The 15,135-nt window shown below is 43.5% G+C and overlaps 1 protein-coding gene across 2 annotated transcripts; it reads right to left on the bottom strand.

Annotated features, from left to right (window-relative positions):
• Positions 1-6,561: 6,561 nt before the first annotated feature.
• On the bottom strand, positions 6,562-10,401 carry LOC127293311 (uncharacterized). 2 transcript variants are annotated; one of them, XM_051322893.2, is made up of 16 exons: positions 10,038-10,401; positions 9,821-9,929; positions 9,632-9,696; positions 9,485-9,523; positions 9,294-9,390; positions 9,098-9,194; positions 8,920-8,986; positions 8,766-8,842; positions 8,482-8,560; positions 8,328-8,407; positions 8,143-8,227; positions 7,976-8,044; positions 7,828-7,895; positions 7,696-7,744; positions 7,128-7,580; positions 6,562-7,035 (listed from the first exon to the last, which is right to left on the bottom strand). In XM_051322893.2, the coding sequence occupies exons 1-15, from the start codon at positions 10,248-10,250 to the stop codon at positions 7,197-7,199; spliced, it is 1,578 nt and encodes a 525-aa protein (XP_051178853.1). In that variant the 5' UTR covers positions 10,251-10,401; the 3' UTR covers positions 6,562-7,035; positions 7,128-7,196. The 2 variants fall into 2 exon arrangements, with proteins under 2 accessions (XP_051178853.1, XP_051178852.1); XM_051322892.1 differs by having other exon boundaries at positions 8,328-8,410; positions 10,038-10,400.
• Between the last annotated feature and the right edge of the window lie 4,734 nt (positions 10,402-15,135).

Raw genomic sequence — 15,135 nt, 5'->3', positions numbered from 1 at the left:
TTGCTACTAGCATCCTTGGTAGGGAGAATACTAGCAATATTTCTAGTTATCATCTTGCTTTCTTAGTTGTTGCACTTACTGGAGAGACACCTTATCATCTTGGTGCTCTTGTTGCTCGTCGTTTATCTAACAAAGGGCCTATTTTTGGAGGAATTGTCGCCTTACGCATTATTACATATCTAGATCTTCATCTTGACCCTACTGATGTGAAATTAACTCCTATAAGGCTTGATATTGCTGCTATGAAGAGTCACCAATTTGTTACAACTGACTCTAGTTTAGATAATATTGTCTATAGAATGTTGTTTACTGACGGGGATGAGAGGGAAATCCCTTTGCCGCAGCCCGATTTGTTCAGCATTCACAGGAAACCGTGGCCGCGCTCTAAGGAGGAGGTGGATGAGCAGTCGAGGATACTTGGGTTCCACCGGCAGCATGACTCCGAGGACGTCGAGCCCTCCTACGGGTACACCGTCACATATCCTGGTGCGTCTTCCAGCACATACCCGAAACAGGATCCATCTTCGTCGTACTACGGAGGTGCCACTTCATGGGCACCATGGGATTGAACTCCACTTAGGCTAAAAAGCCTAAGCTTGGGGGGAGGTATACCGGCATCACTCATTCATTGCATATTACAATTGCTGGATACTTGTACATACTTGTTTAGCTTCTTAAAGTGGTTTTCTAATAAGAGGGAGATGATATTTGGGGAAGTGCTGATTGAAAACAGATTCTGGACTGATACCAAAAAAATCTCAAAAACAGCCAGAACGTTATTTTGCGAAGCAAATTTTTGTGCATGTTCTCCAGGTTGTTATCTAACTTTCATTAGTTGAACACTTTTCGAGCTGGTCAGCGGAAGAATTTCTTAAAAATCGATTACTGTACTGCTGTCAAGTTTGACGAATTTCTGCTGCTTTGTGTTTATGTGACTCTTTTAGTTTTCATTTTCTTGTTTTTTCTTTGTTTCTTTCCTAAAACACGAAAAGACCAAAAATATTTCTATTGTTTCTCTTTACCATTTGCTTATTTTGGTTTCTTGCTCTTATTTTGCTTTATTTGCTATCGTTGGTTTGCTGTAAGAAAATCCAAAAAGATTTTTCTTTGTTTGCTTGTTTCCTTTTGCTCTTGTTTCCAATTCGAAAACACCAAAAATATTTGTTGTTCTTCTTTGGTTTTGTAAAGTTCATTATGGAGTTCAGCGGTCTTCGGTGGTTGGAGCTTGGTTTTCATTTCATATTATTCAAGCTACACAAGTGAAAGGCAATAATGACGATCTATGACAATTCGACTGTGGTGAGAGGCTGGTATGAACTCTATTTGTTTCATTTTTGTACATATACTCATCCATGTGAGCATGCTTAGTTGGTTCATGTGAGGTATATGTCATTTAAGAAAGTCTAGTAGTTCATGATCTCTCATGTTTAGCTCCAATTTATTAATATGAGTAGCATGTCATAAATATTTGCTTGCATTGTTTTATTCATAAATAGGTATGAAATTGTGGTATCCTCCTCTGAATAATTCACTTGAATCGACTTGGCACATGTTCACGCATGCATACGACTGAACAAAAGTCAATTAAGCCTCGATGATTTACTTTGCCTCAGAGTTCTTGTATCACTTTTATGCCTCCGTTAATTTATTTTGTCGCAAGCATGATTATGACAGTTACTGCTCTCTTGATTGTCGCTTCACAGTCTATTGCTAGCCTTCACTTGTACTGAGCGGGAACGCTGCTCGTGCTTCCAAACCCCTGAAAACCAAGTTATTCCAGAGTGTCCACCATAAATACCTATGCATGGCATTTCAAACCATTCCAAGTAAATTCTCATGTGCTACCTTTAAACCTTCAAAATACTTCTCAATTTGTGTTGATATTTTATAGCTCATGAGGAAGTATGTGGTGTTTATCTTTCGACCTTGTCATTTACTCCTGACAGACTTTCATAATGCACTAGTGGCACATCCGCTTATCCAATAATTTTGCAAAAAGAGCTGGCAACGGGGTTCCCAGCCCCAATTAATTAACTTTCATAAATAATTCTCTTCACATGTTTTGCTCTGATTTATCAGTAAGCAACTTAATTTGCAAATAGACACTCCTCCATGGTATGTGAATGTTGGAAGGCACCCGAGGATTCAGTTAGCCATGGCTTGTGTAAGCAAAGGTTGGGGGAGTGTCATCCATAATAAAACTAAAGTACGTGTGTAAACAAAAGAGAAGGGGGATGATCTACCTTGCTGGTAGAGATAACGTCCTTCATGGGAGCCGCTCTTGAAAGTCTGGTTGACGAGGTAGTTGGAGTGCCCACTACCATTCGTTGACAACAACAAACACCTCTCAAAATAATTTTACTCATGTTTTAAAAATGAAAAGCTCTAGCGCATGTTAATCCCTGCTTCCCTCTACGAAGGGTTAATCTTTTACTTTTACATTGAGTCACCATCCTTTCTTTGAGCACTTTCTTGAGAGCACAACTGTCATTCTTAGTATAATATGTTTGTCCCAAAATGTGAGTAATTGTGGTATAACTTTTATGCTTTTATCTTTGACAATATCTACTTCTAGTCTTTCCATGAACTTCAAAGGTGTCCGAGCATTTATGTTTTGCTGTACAAATACGGGGAAGCGAGATACCACTTTATCATATCCTTTTATGAACATTGCAATCTTGTTGATAGACATGATTCATGATACTTATTATTAATTTGTTGGTACCTTTTCCATGATTGGCATATCTATTAGATGACTTTATTTGCATGTATCTTATTATGAATTGCTTAAGTACTTGCCCATATCATGAGAATATTTACATCATATGAACAAATGTGTTCGTGAAAGTTCTTTTATCGCACTCAGTTGTTAACTGAATTGCTTGAGGACAAGCAATAAGCTAAGCTTGGGGGGAGTTGATACGTCCAAAACGTATCTACTTTCCCGAACACTTTGCTATTATTTTGCCTCTAATTTGTGTATTTTGGATACAACTAACACGGACTAACGCTGTTTTCAGCAGAATTGCTCTGGTGTCTCGTTTTTGTGCAGAAACTCAACTTTCAGGAAAATCCCCGGGATTAATGTCAAAGGGTCTATTTTCCCAGAAGACTCACGGAGCCAGAAGGGCAGGCCAGGGGGAGGCCCACGGCCTCCACACCATAGGCCGGCGCGGCCCAGGAGGGGGGCGCGCCGCCTTATGGTGAGGCCGCCTCGGCCAGCCTCCGACGCCCCTCTTTGGACTACTTAAGGTCTTCGACCTAAAAACGCACGGGGGGTTAGACGAAATCGCCAGAAGACATCCAGAACACCGCCGCCATCACGAAACTCCGTTTCGGGACCAGAAACTCCGTTCTGGCACTCCACCGGGACGGGGAATTGGAGATCATCGCCATCATCACCACCGACGCCTCTCCATCGACCAGCCATGTTTCCCCCATCCATGTGTGAATAATTCCCCCGCTGTAGGCTGAAAGGGATGGTAGGGATTGGATGAGATTGGTCATGTAATAGCATAAGATTGTTAGGGCATAGTGCCTAGTGTCCGTAATTGGTACTTTTATGATATTGTTGCAACTTGTTATGCTTAATGCTTGTCACTAGGGCCCGAGTGCCATGATCTCAGATCTGAACATGTTATCAATTCATGATGATATTCATTGCTTTATGATCTTACCTGCAAGTTGTATACACGTATTGTTGTCCGGAAACCGAAGCCCCAAAGTGACAGAAATTGGGACAACCGAAGGGGAAGGCGGTGATATGAGGATCACATATGTTCACGGAGTGTTAATGCTTTGCTCTGGTGCTCTATTAAAAGGAGTACCTTAATTTCCAGTAGATTCCCTAGAGGCCCGGCTGCCACCGGCTGGTAGGACAAAAGATGTTGTGCAAGTTTCTCATTGCGAGCACGTACGACTAAATATGGAACACATGCCTATGGATTGATTAGTACCTGGATACCGTTTTATTACTATCTGCAAATGCCCTGCTTTGATTGTTACATGAGTTTCTCTCATCCATGCAACGCCCGTTCATCCATCCCTGTGCCTACAGTGTTTTAATCCTGTTGTTTACTATAATCACTACTGCTGTCTGTGTTACACTACTGCTGATATTTCACTACTGCTACTGCTACAAAACTGTTGCTACTGATAAACTCTTGCGAGCAAGTCTGTTTACAGGTGCAGCTGAATTGACAACTCCGCTGTTAAGGCTTACAAATATTCTTTGGCTCCCCTTGTATCGAATCAATAAATTGGGTTTTACTTCCCTCGAAGACTGTTGCGATCCCTATACTTGTGGGTCATCAGGGGCAAATGCCCCCTACCCTTACTATACCTAGGGTTATGTTTAGCTCTCATAATCGTACTAGTGACGCTCCCTTGAGACTCCCTTTGAAGTCAGTCAACATTGCCATCAAGCCGTTCCGGTCAAGTCCAAGCACTTGACACCCACATAAATGGAAAGTTTGGTGTATGATCTGCGATGAAATTGACCAGCCCGGTGAGAAAGTTGTAGCTCAAACTGAGGTGGGTGAGCTATTGATAATGATGAAGACATGCATGGACCTCGCAGTAGAGAAGAAGTCAAAGGGAACCAAGGTGAAGTCATTGTCATCAGGCCGCGACTACATCATCTCGAGGAAGACGGTGTCATGTATATTTCTAATGATGTCGTTGTCACAGAGGAAGAGCACCCATAGCATGGGAAGCATGCTAAATTTTAATACTAGGGTGCCACTGAGTGTCGCGGGGAGTAGGCTAATTTGGAGCGTAGATGTCCTTTTTGATGCGCCAATTTAGTGACAGAGAATCTCTAGTGGCAAAGTTGCATTTTTTTTATATCATTGTGGACAAGGAACGTCTCTACCTGCAAGATTCACATTAGTGGAGAATATTGTTTAGTCCATGTACTCCACTATAGGAATTGAGAACCTCCTTTACATTCAGGAGGTGATTAAAGATTTTTTTTATAATTGAAACATATATATCTAGAGAAGTGATTTACAAAGGACAACATAGGAAAAAAAATAGTCTGAGTAGTGTGGCTTTTAAGGTCGCGAGGAGATAATTCAACACATGTTTTTCGAGTGTTACTTCGGTTGTCTCGCACCGCTTATGGTCTACATAATTTTACTATTTTTGCCTTAAGCCACTCGTACTTTCTAGTATTGCCTTATATATCAACAAGTAAGTGAAAGTGGATGTTTATTTGTTTGAGGAGTTGAATATCAAACGATGAATGTTGTAGTTTCGATGGTTTCTTAAAAGTAGGTTATGTGATGTTTGATTTTGCTCATTATTATGTAACTTGATTTTCCACCAATTACGGTAGTTCTTTTATTTTCTTAAGAAAATCCTTTTCTTGAATTTGTAAGCAGTAATGCAACTCCATGTGTCCAAAAACCAAACTTCCATAAGTTGTCATGATTGCGGAACTTTGAGCCAAAAGAATCTCGCAGGTAAATATTGAGTAGTATGACCTAAGTACATCAGTACGAGTAAGATACTACCTCTATTCATAAAAGGATGTTGCAAGTTTGTCTAAATTTAGATGTATCTAGACACTCTTTAGTCTATAGATACATCCGAATTAAGACAAAATCTCCGGCATCCTTTTATGGATGGATGGATGGAATATTTTTTATCTGACGTGTCACTATAGATTGGTCTAGTTCGGTATCCATTGCATAATAAACACATTACAGATAAATCACTCAAAGTAATTCTTGGCTCTGGATTTGCCATATTGTTCATTATCTACAGATCGTGAGGTTAGTATTGTAAAAATCAATTTGACCTTTCATATAAATTATCCCACAAAACCACAGTTCTTCTATTATTATTTTTAAAAATAAAATCTACTTAACATGATCAAACATTATGGGTAAACGATCTTTAGAACCACTGTCTATATGATCGTTGCATTAATGACTTAATGCCTGGTCGCACGGTAAGACTCAACAAATCGGAGTGACATTGCCTGAACATGACAGATCTTGAGTGGTTTTCAGAACAGGAATCTTTATTTATGACATATTGCAGGCTAAACTAATTTACAGTTCTAAATCAATAATTTACTCGATGAAAATCTGCACATAAATGTCACACAAAATACCTTTCTTTTCCTTAGAATTTGGGGTTGGACAGGAAATTTTAGTGTCAGAAACAAATAACTTCCTCTTAACGATAATTGCACAACTCAAGTACGATAGACCAAGTCATTCAGCATTACCACTAAGAAAAATGTCAACTCAAGTACATAACTCAGTAGTATCTCAGTATAGCATTAAGCTGTTATATCTCAGGTTGCCCCTCCAATACAAAAAGACGTATTTGAGTAAAAGGGCTGTTGTGGTCAAGGACACGCCTAATGGTCCATACAGTTTCAAAGACATAATTTTTCTTTTTGGAAGCTCCAGAAGCAAAGAAAGATAGAATTATGTACTCCCTCCGATCCATATTACTTGATGCTAAAATAGTTGTATCTATAACTTCAAGTAGTATGAATCAAAGGGAGTACAATAAATTCAGCCAACAAGGAAACAAATCTATTAATTTGATTATGCTAAATACTCTCCATTATTGACCATGGTCCTTGGACCATTTGATAAGCTGACCAATCTTTGGCAGCTCAAAGGACAAACAGGATTACAGGAGTATGCAATTGTCCAACATGGCAGATCACGAAAGCAGCAAAGCCGGAACTCTCATGATACAAGTGACAACTGTCAACATCATCATCTTTTGACAGATAAATCATTATTTACTAATAATACACTAGAAAAATCTACTAACAAGGTTTAATTTTGTTAGACTAATGACTGACAAGGTTTCCTCAAAAATCAAAACCTATGGTTTTGATCTTTTTCAGACTAATGAGGAAACAATAGAAAGAGGAAAGCATATGGTTTCAACAATAATATCATGTACAGCAACACTTCATCAGATCAAACATGAGTATATAACCACATCAGCTCCACAGAGGGATTTTGCAAAAGTTGCAGGTCTTAACAAGGCTCAACACTCGGCCTGCATAGAAGAAAAGATAGAGCTATGAGTTATCATTGCACATCTGTCAAGTATGAGCAGAGTAAAGTCTTGGAGAAAAACAATGTTCTCACCATAAGTTAAGAAAGCTCCTTGGAGCAGCTAAGAATCAATAATACGTTCTATTTGCCAGAGTGTCAAATTCAAGATGTGCTACTGGCAAAATAGTCCCGAATTGTTTTCCTCTTGAGCGAAGGGGGTGGATTTAGGACTGAAGAGGGACTGTCTGTTTGACCACCTGGGCTATTCCTAGTCTCCAAGGCCTCCTCCTGGAACAAAGAATAGGCTCTCTTTTTTGCAGACTCAGGTGTGCCAAACTCCAACACCCTAGGGCGGAGGGGGGAATGTGAACTGGTTGGAAATTCACCGCCTGCACTGTTGCAGGCTGCTACATCTCTTGAAGTAGTAGCTTGCTCATGGCTAGCCGATCTTGGGCACTCAATTTTTGGGGCGGTTACCCTCTTACGGATAACTGTCGGGGAGCTTATGTTGGTGCAGTCTATTTTCTTGGTATTCCATACCCGAACCTGTTGCGTAGAACATGTCAGCAACAGTTTAAAATTTCTAATGAACTCTTTTCTTGTAGTGTTTGAAAAGGCAACAGTAAGATGAAACTTCATTAGAAATTTTACTGAGACTCACCGTGGTGTCATCAGATGATGATACTATCTTTCCAACCTCTAAAGCACACCTGAAATGGTGGAATTCGCATTGCAACATGAGTATCAGATTGATGGAAGTTATAAAAAAATAATCCTTGTTCATAGATCATACCAGTCAACTGAAGTAGCTTCACCCTCATGGCCTTTTAGAACTATAGGGCCAAGTTCAGGTTGATCCACCTATGTGAGTAAATATGTATTAGCACGAATGCAGTGAACAAAATATAAAAGAAAAAAGGTAACAGGAATGCAACAAATACCTGCCACAAGTATATGTTACCATCACTCGAACCACCTAGAATATGAGTCCCATCTGGACTAATGGCAGACTGCATTCAAGCACCAAAGGTGTTAAATAAAGAATACATGAAAGAAACCAGAAATTTGCAGCTGGAAGAAAAAAAGGTTTAACCAGTTGATCGCTCACCTTGACAAAGAAAGACTCAATTTTGCTGCCGGTGTAACACTTTATTGGACCCTTGTCCATATGGAGAGCACTATACAGATAGATCCTGAAAGTGGAAAGCTTAGGAAGTCAGAGACAGTCTTCGCCAAGGACATCATTTATTCATTTGTTCATAGTCTGGTAGAGCGATCAAATATTATCATTACCTGTTATCCATGCATGACGCAGCTATGTACGCACCATATGAGTCTTGAGACAAGCAAGAGATTCCATGTGTCACCCCCTCCTTCTGAAACAAAGGATCAGTGAGCCTTGAAACTGAAGTACACACACATTTTGTTGTGATTGCTAGCTGCTTACCGAAGGTTGTGCTGTTGATTGAGATGTTTTGTTGGAAACGGGCGCTTTAAGGTTCCGTGTATCCCAAAGTTTTACAACGCTGGCAAACATTTATTGTAAGTATTAGACACATAATTTTTAGAAAATTAAATAAAACTGAACTACAAAATTGGGTGCATTGTGTTTAAACTTGAAAGCTGAAAACTCAGAATTGTAATGTACCATTTGCATACATAATTAGGCCAATAAACCATTTGAACCTAGGTAGTAAATGCAGGATAAAAAAGGATGGGAAAATGCCTTACTTGTCTGCAGCACCAGAAGTGGCAATGGAGATATCATCTTTCAGATAAAGAACTGATGTGATGCTGGTTGAAGCTCCCTAAAGATGAGCAAGATTAGTCAAGTGAGTGTACATTCATCCCTAGAAAGAAAAACATTTCTTGGTAGATGAAATACCTTTGCTCGAGACCTCGTCCGACTCTTCCGCACAGGACTATGCGCTTCTTTGACAACAGCGGAAGACCTAACATGTGAGACATGCTGAAGTCAGTGAAAGATTTTACATTGCTAGAGGCATTTGCTGGCTACCTGAAAGAGTGAGCATTTAGATTGCAGTAGTCATAAGATAACATACCTGAGGCATGCTTCACCATGACTATTAGGAGCTTTGGGGTCACATCTTAGATCCCAGAGAGCAAACGAGCCATCCCTTGAACCAGAAACAATAAGCTCTGCACAGAAAATAAACTACATGAGTCCAGGTTCCGAACAAGCTGCTGCAGACATGATCGATGAAGCTAGGCTGAACGTATTCAGGGTATGGTACTAACCGGGATTGGAAGAATGACATGACAGTGACTTCACACTGCCGGTGTGCCCTGACAGCACGCCAAGGCATTTCTTATTTTCTAAGCTCCATATCTTTACCTGATACAGTCGAGCAATCCAAGTGAGATTATGCAAAGATTAGTTGGTATTACGATGAACTACACAAATTGATTGGTCATATTGCATTACTCACAGTTTGGTCGCCCGATGCAGTCAGCAATTGCGATCCTTCCTACAGAAATGACAGAGAAACACTGTTGTGACTTGGCCAGATACAGATACACTACCGAGAAACAGAGGAAACAGCTATAGCTAGCACATTGCAAGTAGATGTGGTTACCTTGATCCAGCACACATCGAAGATTGCATTGTTGTGGGCGACCCAATCGGACAGCCTCGTTTCAGCTGCAGACAGAAAATAGCAAGATTCAGATTGGGACAAGTGGCGGCCATCAAATTTGAGCCCAAATTCGGAATCAGAAGCGGGTGTGCTAGATCAGGGAGAGGGGGAATCCAATTCGAAGCTAACCTGACTTGTCTAGGGACGAGGATCTGGAGGGGAGGCGCCGGCGGGTGTCGTAGAGGCTAACGTACCCGTCCTCGTCGGCGACGGCCAGGAGGCGGGAGACTAGCGCCGCCTGGGGAAAAGATCAAAGATTAACGCGCGATCGGTCGCCCCAAATCCAGCTTTGCGGGGGAAAGATGAGGAATGGGGGGGTTTGGGATCCGGGGGGCGGCGGGCTCACCTTGCAGAAGGAGACGGCGAAAGGGATGGCGGCGTCGCCGTCGTGGTCGACGGAGATGACGCCGCAGCCGCGGCCGCCGGGGTCGGAGGCGAGGTCGGAGAGGTAGTGCAGCCGCGCCGCGGAGGCGCGGGCGGAGGAGCCTCCGCCGCCGCTGAGCTCCCGGGCCCGCAGGCCGCCGAAGAAGGAGCCGGAGGATGGCGGCCGCATCGCCATCGGAGGGAGAGGAATGGGGGAGGAGGGAGGCGCGAGTTGAGGTGGGGGGACGAGGGGAGACCGGAAGGAGGGTTGGCGGGCGAGAGGAGGTTTATGGGAGGAGTTTTGCTCCGCGCGCGGTGAGGCGCCGGCGGGAATAGCTTTTTCGTAGTGGCGCCGCGGGAAAAAGGAGGAGGCCGCGAAAGCTGGTGGCGGCGCGGAGCTGGGCTCTCTGCGTGGTTCGAGGGATTTGGCGCGTGGAGCTTCTGTATCGCTGGTAGGTGGGCCCAGGATCTGGTTTTTGGGCAGAGATGAATCTTCCCGGGCACGACCGGGTTGACGGTCCGTGTGCGGTGTGCACATGTGACAAATCAAGGGTGGGTCGCAGCTGGAATGGGCTAAAAGCAAATGGGCCGGACCCGTGTTTTTCCGGCCGATCTACAAATTCGTTAGGTTTGCGCCGTAGATCAGAGCCCGTACTCGTGGCTCGGCCCGTAAATAATTCACGGGGCATGTTTAATCTTCTGCCGGATTGGTATAGAAACAAACTGAAGGAAAGGATAAGGGTTGGAAACCCTACTCCCCTCGACACCTTTCGGCGCTCCGCCGCATCCGTAAGCTCACTCCAGCGAGGGATTTTGCCGCACCACCACGTCCACCCCTTCCACCACATGGCTCGCGGCAGTAGCTCCGGGAGGAGGGGCGAATTGGGGGTGGAAGCGCCCTAGCAATTCCCGACGAGACGGTCTTTCGCAACACGGAGGAGCACACGAAATGGAGGATCTCCGAGGGTGCGCGGAAGCGCGGCGCTCGCCGCTGGACGAATTGGGGGCTGACACCGCCAATGGAGCTCTCCTGGTATGCCAATTTTGGCGAGGGCTCGTCGTTTTGTGGTTGCCGCCACCCCCGGTCTCCATCACCGAGCAACGATGAAGTGAGCTCGGACGAGGAGGAGGCGCCGCCGAAGCTGTTCAAAGACGGCGACTTCGTCCACAACAACAACGATTAGGCAGTTGCGATCAAGGCGGCCAACGACATGCTCGAGGCGGAGGAGCGAGGAAGGTGACGTCGTCTCGGAATTGGACGAAACAAAATCCGAAGTTCCTATTTTATGTAACGAAGATGGAGTCCAGAGGAGAGATGAAGTGGTGCCACGAGGCGGCCACACCAGGCCATGGCGCGGCCCAGGCCCTAGCCCTAGCCGCGCCATGGGGTGGTGTGGGCCTCCAGGGCACCCACCGACCTCGCCCTTTCGCCTATTTATTCACGATCTCGAGAAAAACCTAAATCATCCAGCCTCCATCCACGAAAATTTCTGTAGCTCCGCCGCCATCGAATACAAGTTTTGGGGGACATAAGTCTCTGTTCCAGCACCCTGTCAGGACGGAGAATTGCCCCCGGAGCCATCTCCATCGACTCCACCATCATCTTCATTGTCGTTGTTGACTCCCATGATGAGGAGGGAGTAGTTCTCCCCCGAGGCTGAGGACTTTACCGGTAGCTATGTGATCTATCTCTCTCTCCTATGATATAATCTTTATGTCATCGTGAGCTTTGTAATCTAGTTGAATAGGTAGATGTTATTATTCAACTATTATGCTACTCAAGTGGTTTTATAATGTGATCTCCGGGGACACCTTGTCCCACGGTGTGAAGGTGACAGTGTGCACACCGTGTTTGTCTCTTAGACTAAACTTTACAGAAATACTTATGAATTGTGGTGTCTTGTTAGTACCATCTTTGTATGCTCAAAGTGATAGCGTGGGGCATCCATAGATTGGAAATCTGAATTTTAAGGAGTGGTTATGCAGCCCTACGTGGTGAATTTGTGTTTGTTATCAAACCGGAGAGTGGTTCAGAGTAGCGTAGTGAAGAGATAATATTTATGTATTAATTATGATATCATTGTTGAGAGTGTCCACTAGTGAAAGTATGATCCCTAGGTCTTGTTTCTAAGCATTGAAACACCATTTACAACCAGTTCTACTACATGTTTGCTTACTGCCATTTTTATTTCAGATTGCAATTACCACTTACAATCATCCATATTACTTGTATTTCACTATCTCTCGGCCGAACTAGTGCACCTATACACCTGGCAAGTGTATTGGGTGTGTTGGGGACACAAGAGACTTCTTGTATCGTAATTGCAGGATGGCTTGAGAGGGATATCTTTGACCTATACCTCCCTGAGTTCGATAAACCTTTGGTGATTCGCTTAAGGGAAACTTGTTGTTGTTCTACAAACCTCTGCACTTGGAGCCCCAACACTGCCTACAAAAATAGAAGCGTATGTAGACATCAATAACCGAGGCACGCGGAGACGAAGATGTATTCGTGTGTTACCCCACACAAGGTGAGATACGTCACATTGGAGAGATGCGGGCTACCACGAAGGTGTCCCGAACGCCACGAAGGCTCACCTTCTTCTATGAGTCAATACCATGAAAGTCAAAGGTCTTTTCCTTATGGCTAGCTTTTCCTCCACTCCAACAGAGAAGCCCGGGCCTCTTCATATCTTCCATGGAGATGTCACCGGAGCACGCCAAGCCAACTAGGAGGTTACACCTCAGAGAGTAACAAGGTCACGGTCTCTCACTCGAACTAATCGTATTGGAGAGCTCAATGCTATGCAAAGATGCAAAGTAAGAACACCAGGAAAAGTGCTCAAATCCTTCTCTCTCTAATCCCACCAAAGCAACAAATTCTAAGGAGGAACTAAAGAGGAAGAACAAGGGTGGAAATCAACGAATGACTCCAAGATCTAGATCCCATGAATTCCCCTCACTTAGAGGAGGAATTGATTGGTAGATGTGGTAGATCTAGATCTCCTCTTTCAAACCTCATAAGAATATGCAAGAATCATGGGAGGAAAGGGAGAGGAAGAAAGCTCAAGAGGTTCAACAATGGTCAAGAACCCTTAGAACCAATGGGGGAGAAGGCCCCTTTTATACCCCTTCAAGAAAAATGACAGTTTGAGCTAAAATCAAGCCACCCGGTGCTGAGCCCAGGACCGTCCAGGATGCCGACCTACCCGACATAGGGTCCTGTGGGCAGGAACAGGTGCCGAGTAACTCGGTAGCAGCACCCGGCATGCCGGCCCATGTGTCGGGCAGCCAGGCAGCAGCACCCGACATGCCGACCTTGGCGCTGAAAACGTGACAACTTTTGCATTCAGACTCTGATTGAGATGAAACCAATTTTGTTGTAGATATTGAGACTCCTCACATAATGTTTTTATATGATTTTATAGAGAAAGCCTCCCGACGTCAAGAAACGGTAAAGACGTCAAACTCGAAAACACAATAGAAGATGCATACGGATTCTGTTTTCGATGAACTTGGTCTTATTGAAAACATAGCAACAAGCTCAAGAACCTCACATAGAGAAACACCAAGAGGCAACAATAATACAGAGATGTGAAGTATGCAAAGGATTGAGCTCCCTAAGACGATGCAATCAAGTGACCCAACCAAAAGCCCATGTTGATAGAGTGACTATCTATCCTATAACCCGGTCTCCCAACAACCACCTTGAGACCGGTAAAAGGAAAACATAGCAAGGCCATCCCTTTGCCTTACACATCCCGCTTGATATTGATGATGACGCTTCATGCTTCATTCAAGTCGGAATGCCCCACTTGATCACTGTTGATTTGTGAAGATTCACAAATGCTCTCCCATAAATCACCATGGGATAGCTCCACTGCGGCACATCTTCACATGTCCATTTGAAGGAGATATGCCCTAGAGGCAATAATAAAGTGGTTATTATTTATATCTTTATGTTTATGATAAATGTTTATATATCATGCTATAATTGTATTAACCGAAACATTAGTACATGTGTGATATGTAGACAACAAGAAGTCCCTAGTATGCCTCTTAAACTAGCTTGTTGATTAATGGATGATTAGTTTCATAATCATGAACATTGGATGTTATTAATAACAAGGTTATATCATTATATGAATGATGTAATGGACACACCCAATTAAGCGTAGCATAAGATCTCGTCATTAAGTTATTTGCTATAAGCTTTCGATACATAGTTACCTAATCCTTATGACCATGAGATCATATAAATCACTTATACCGAAAAGGTACTTTGATTACACCAAACGCCACTGCGTAAATGGGTGGTTATAAAGGTGGGATTAAGTATCCGGAAAGTATGAGTTGAGGCATATGGATCAACAGTGGGATTTGTCCATCCCGATGACGGATAGATATACTCTGGGCCCTCTCGGTGGAATGTCGTCTAAATGTCTTGCAAGCATATGAATAAGTTCATAAGAGACCACATACCACGATTTAGTAAAGAGTACTTGTCAGGAGACGAGGTTGAACAAGGTATAGAGTGATACCGAAGATCAAACCTCGGACAAGTAAAATATCGCGTGACAAAGGGAATTGGTATCGTATGTGAATGGTTCATTCGATCACTAAAGTCATCGTTAAATATGTGGGAGCCATTATGGATCTCCAGATCCCGCTATTGGTTATTGGTCGGAGTGAGTACTCAACCATGTCCGCATAGTTCACGAACCGTAGGGTGACACACTTAAAGTTGGATGTTGAAATGGTAGAACTTGAATATGGAATGGAGTTCGAATATTTGTTCGGAGTCCCGGATGAGATCCCGGACATCACGAGGAGTTCCGGAATGGTCCGGAGAATAAGATTCATATATAGGATGTCATTTTATGTGAATTAAAATGATGCGGAAGGTTCTATGGAAGGTTCTAGAAGGTTCTAGAAAAGTCCGGAAGAAACCACCAAGGAAGGTGGAGTCCCGGAGGGACTCCACCTCCATGGCCGGCCAACCCTAGTGGGGGTGGAGTCCCAAGTGGACTCCCCCTATGGGGGCCGGCCACCCCCCCATATGGAAGGGGGGAATCCCACCC

This window comes from Lolium perenne, chromosome 4 (assembly GCF_019359855.2).
Source record: "Lolium perenne isolate Kyuss_39 chromosome 4, Kyuss_2.0, whole genome shotgun sequence".
Taxonomy (NCBI): domain Eukaryota; kingdom Viridiplantae; phylum Streptophyta; class Magnoliopsida; order Poales; family Poaceae; genus Lolium; species Lolium perenne.
The sequence above is the reverse complement of the archived record's forward strand: the minus strand, read 5'-3'. Positions and strand labels throughout refer to the sequence as shown.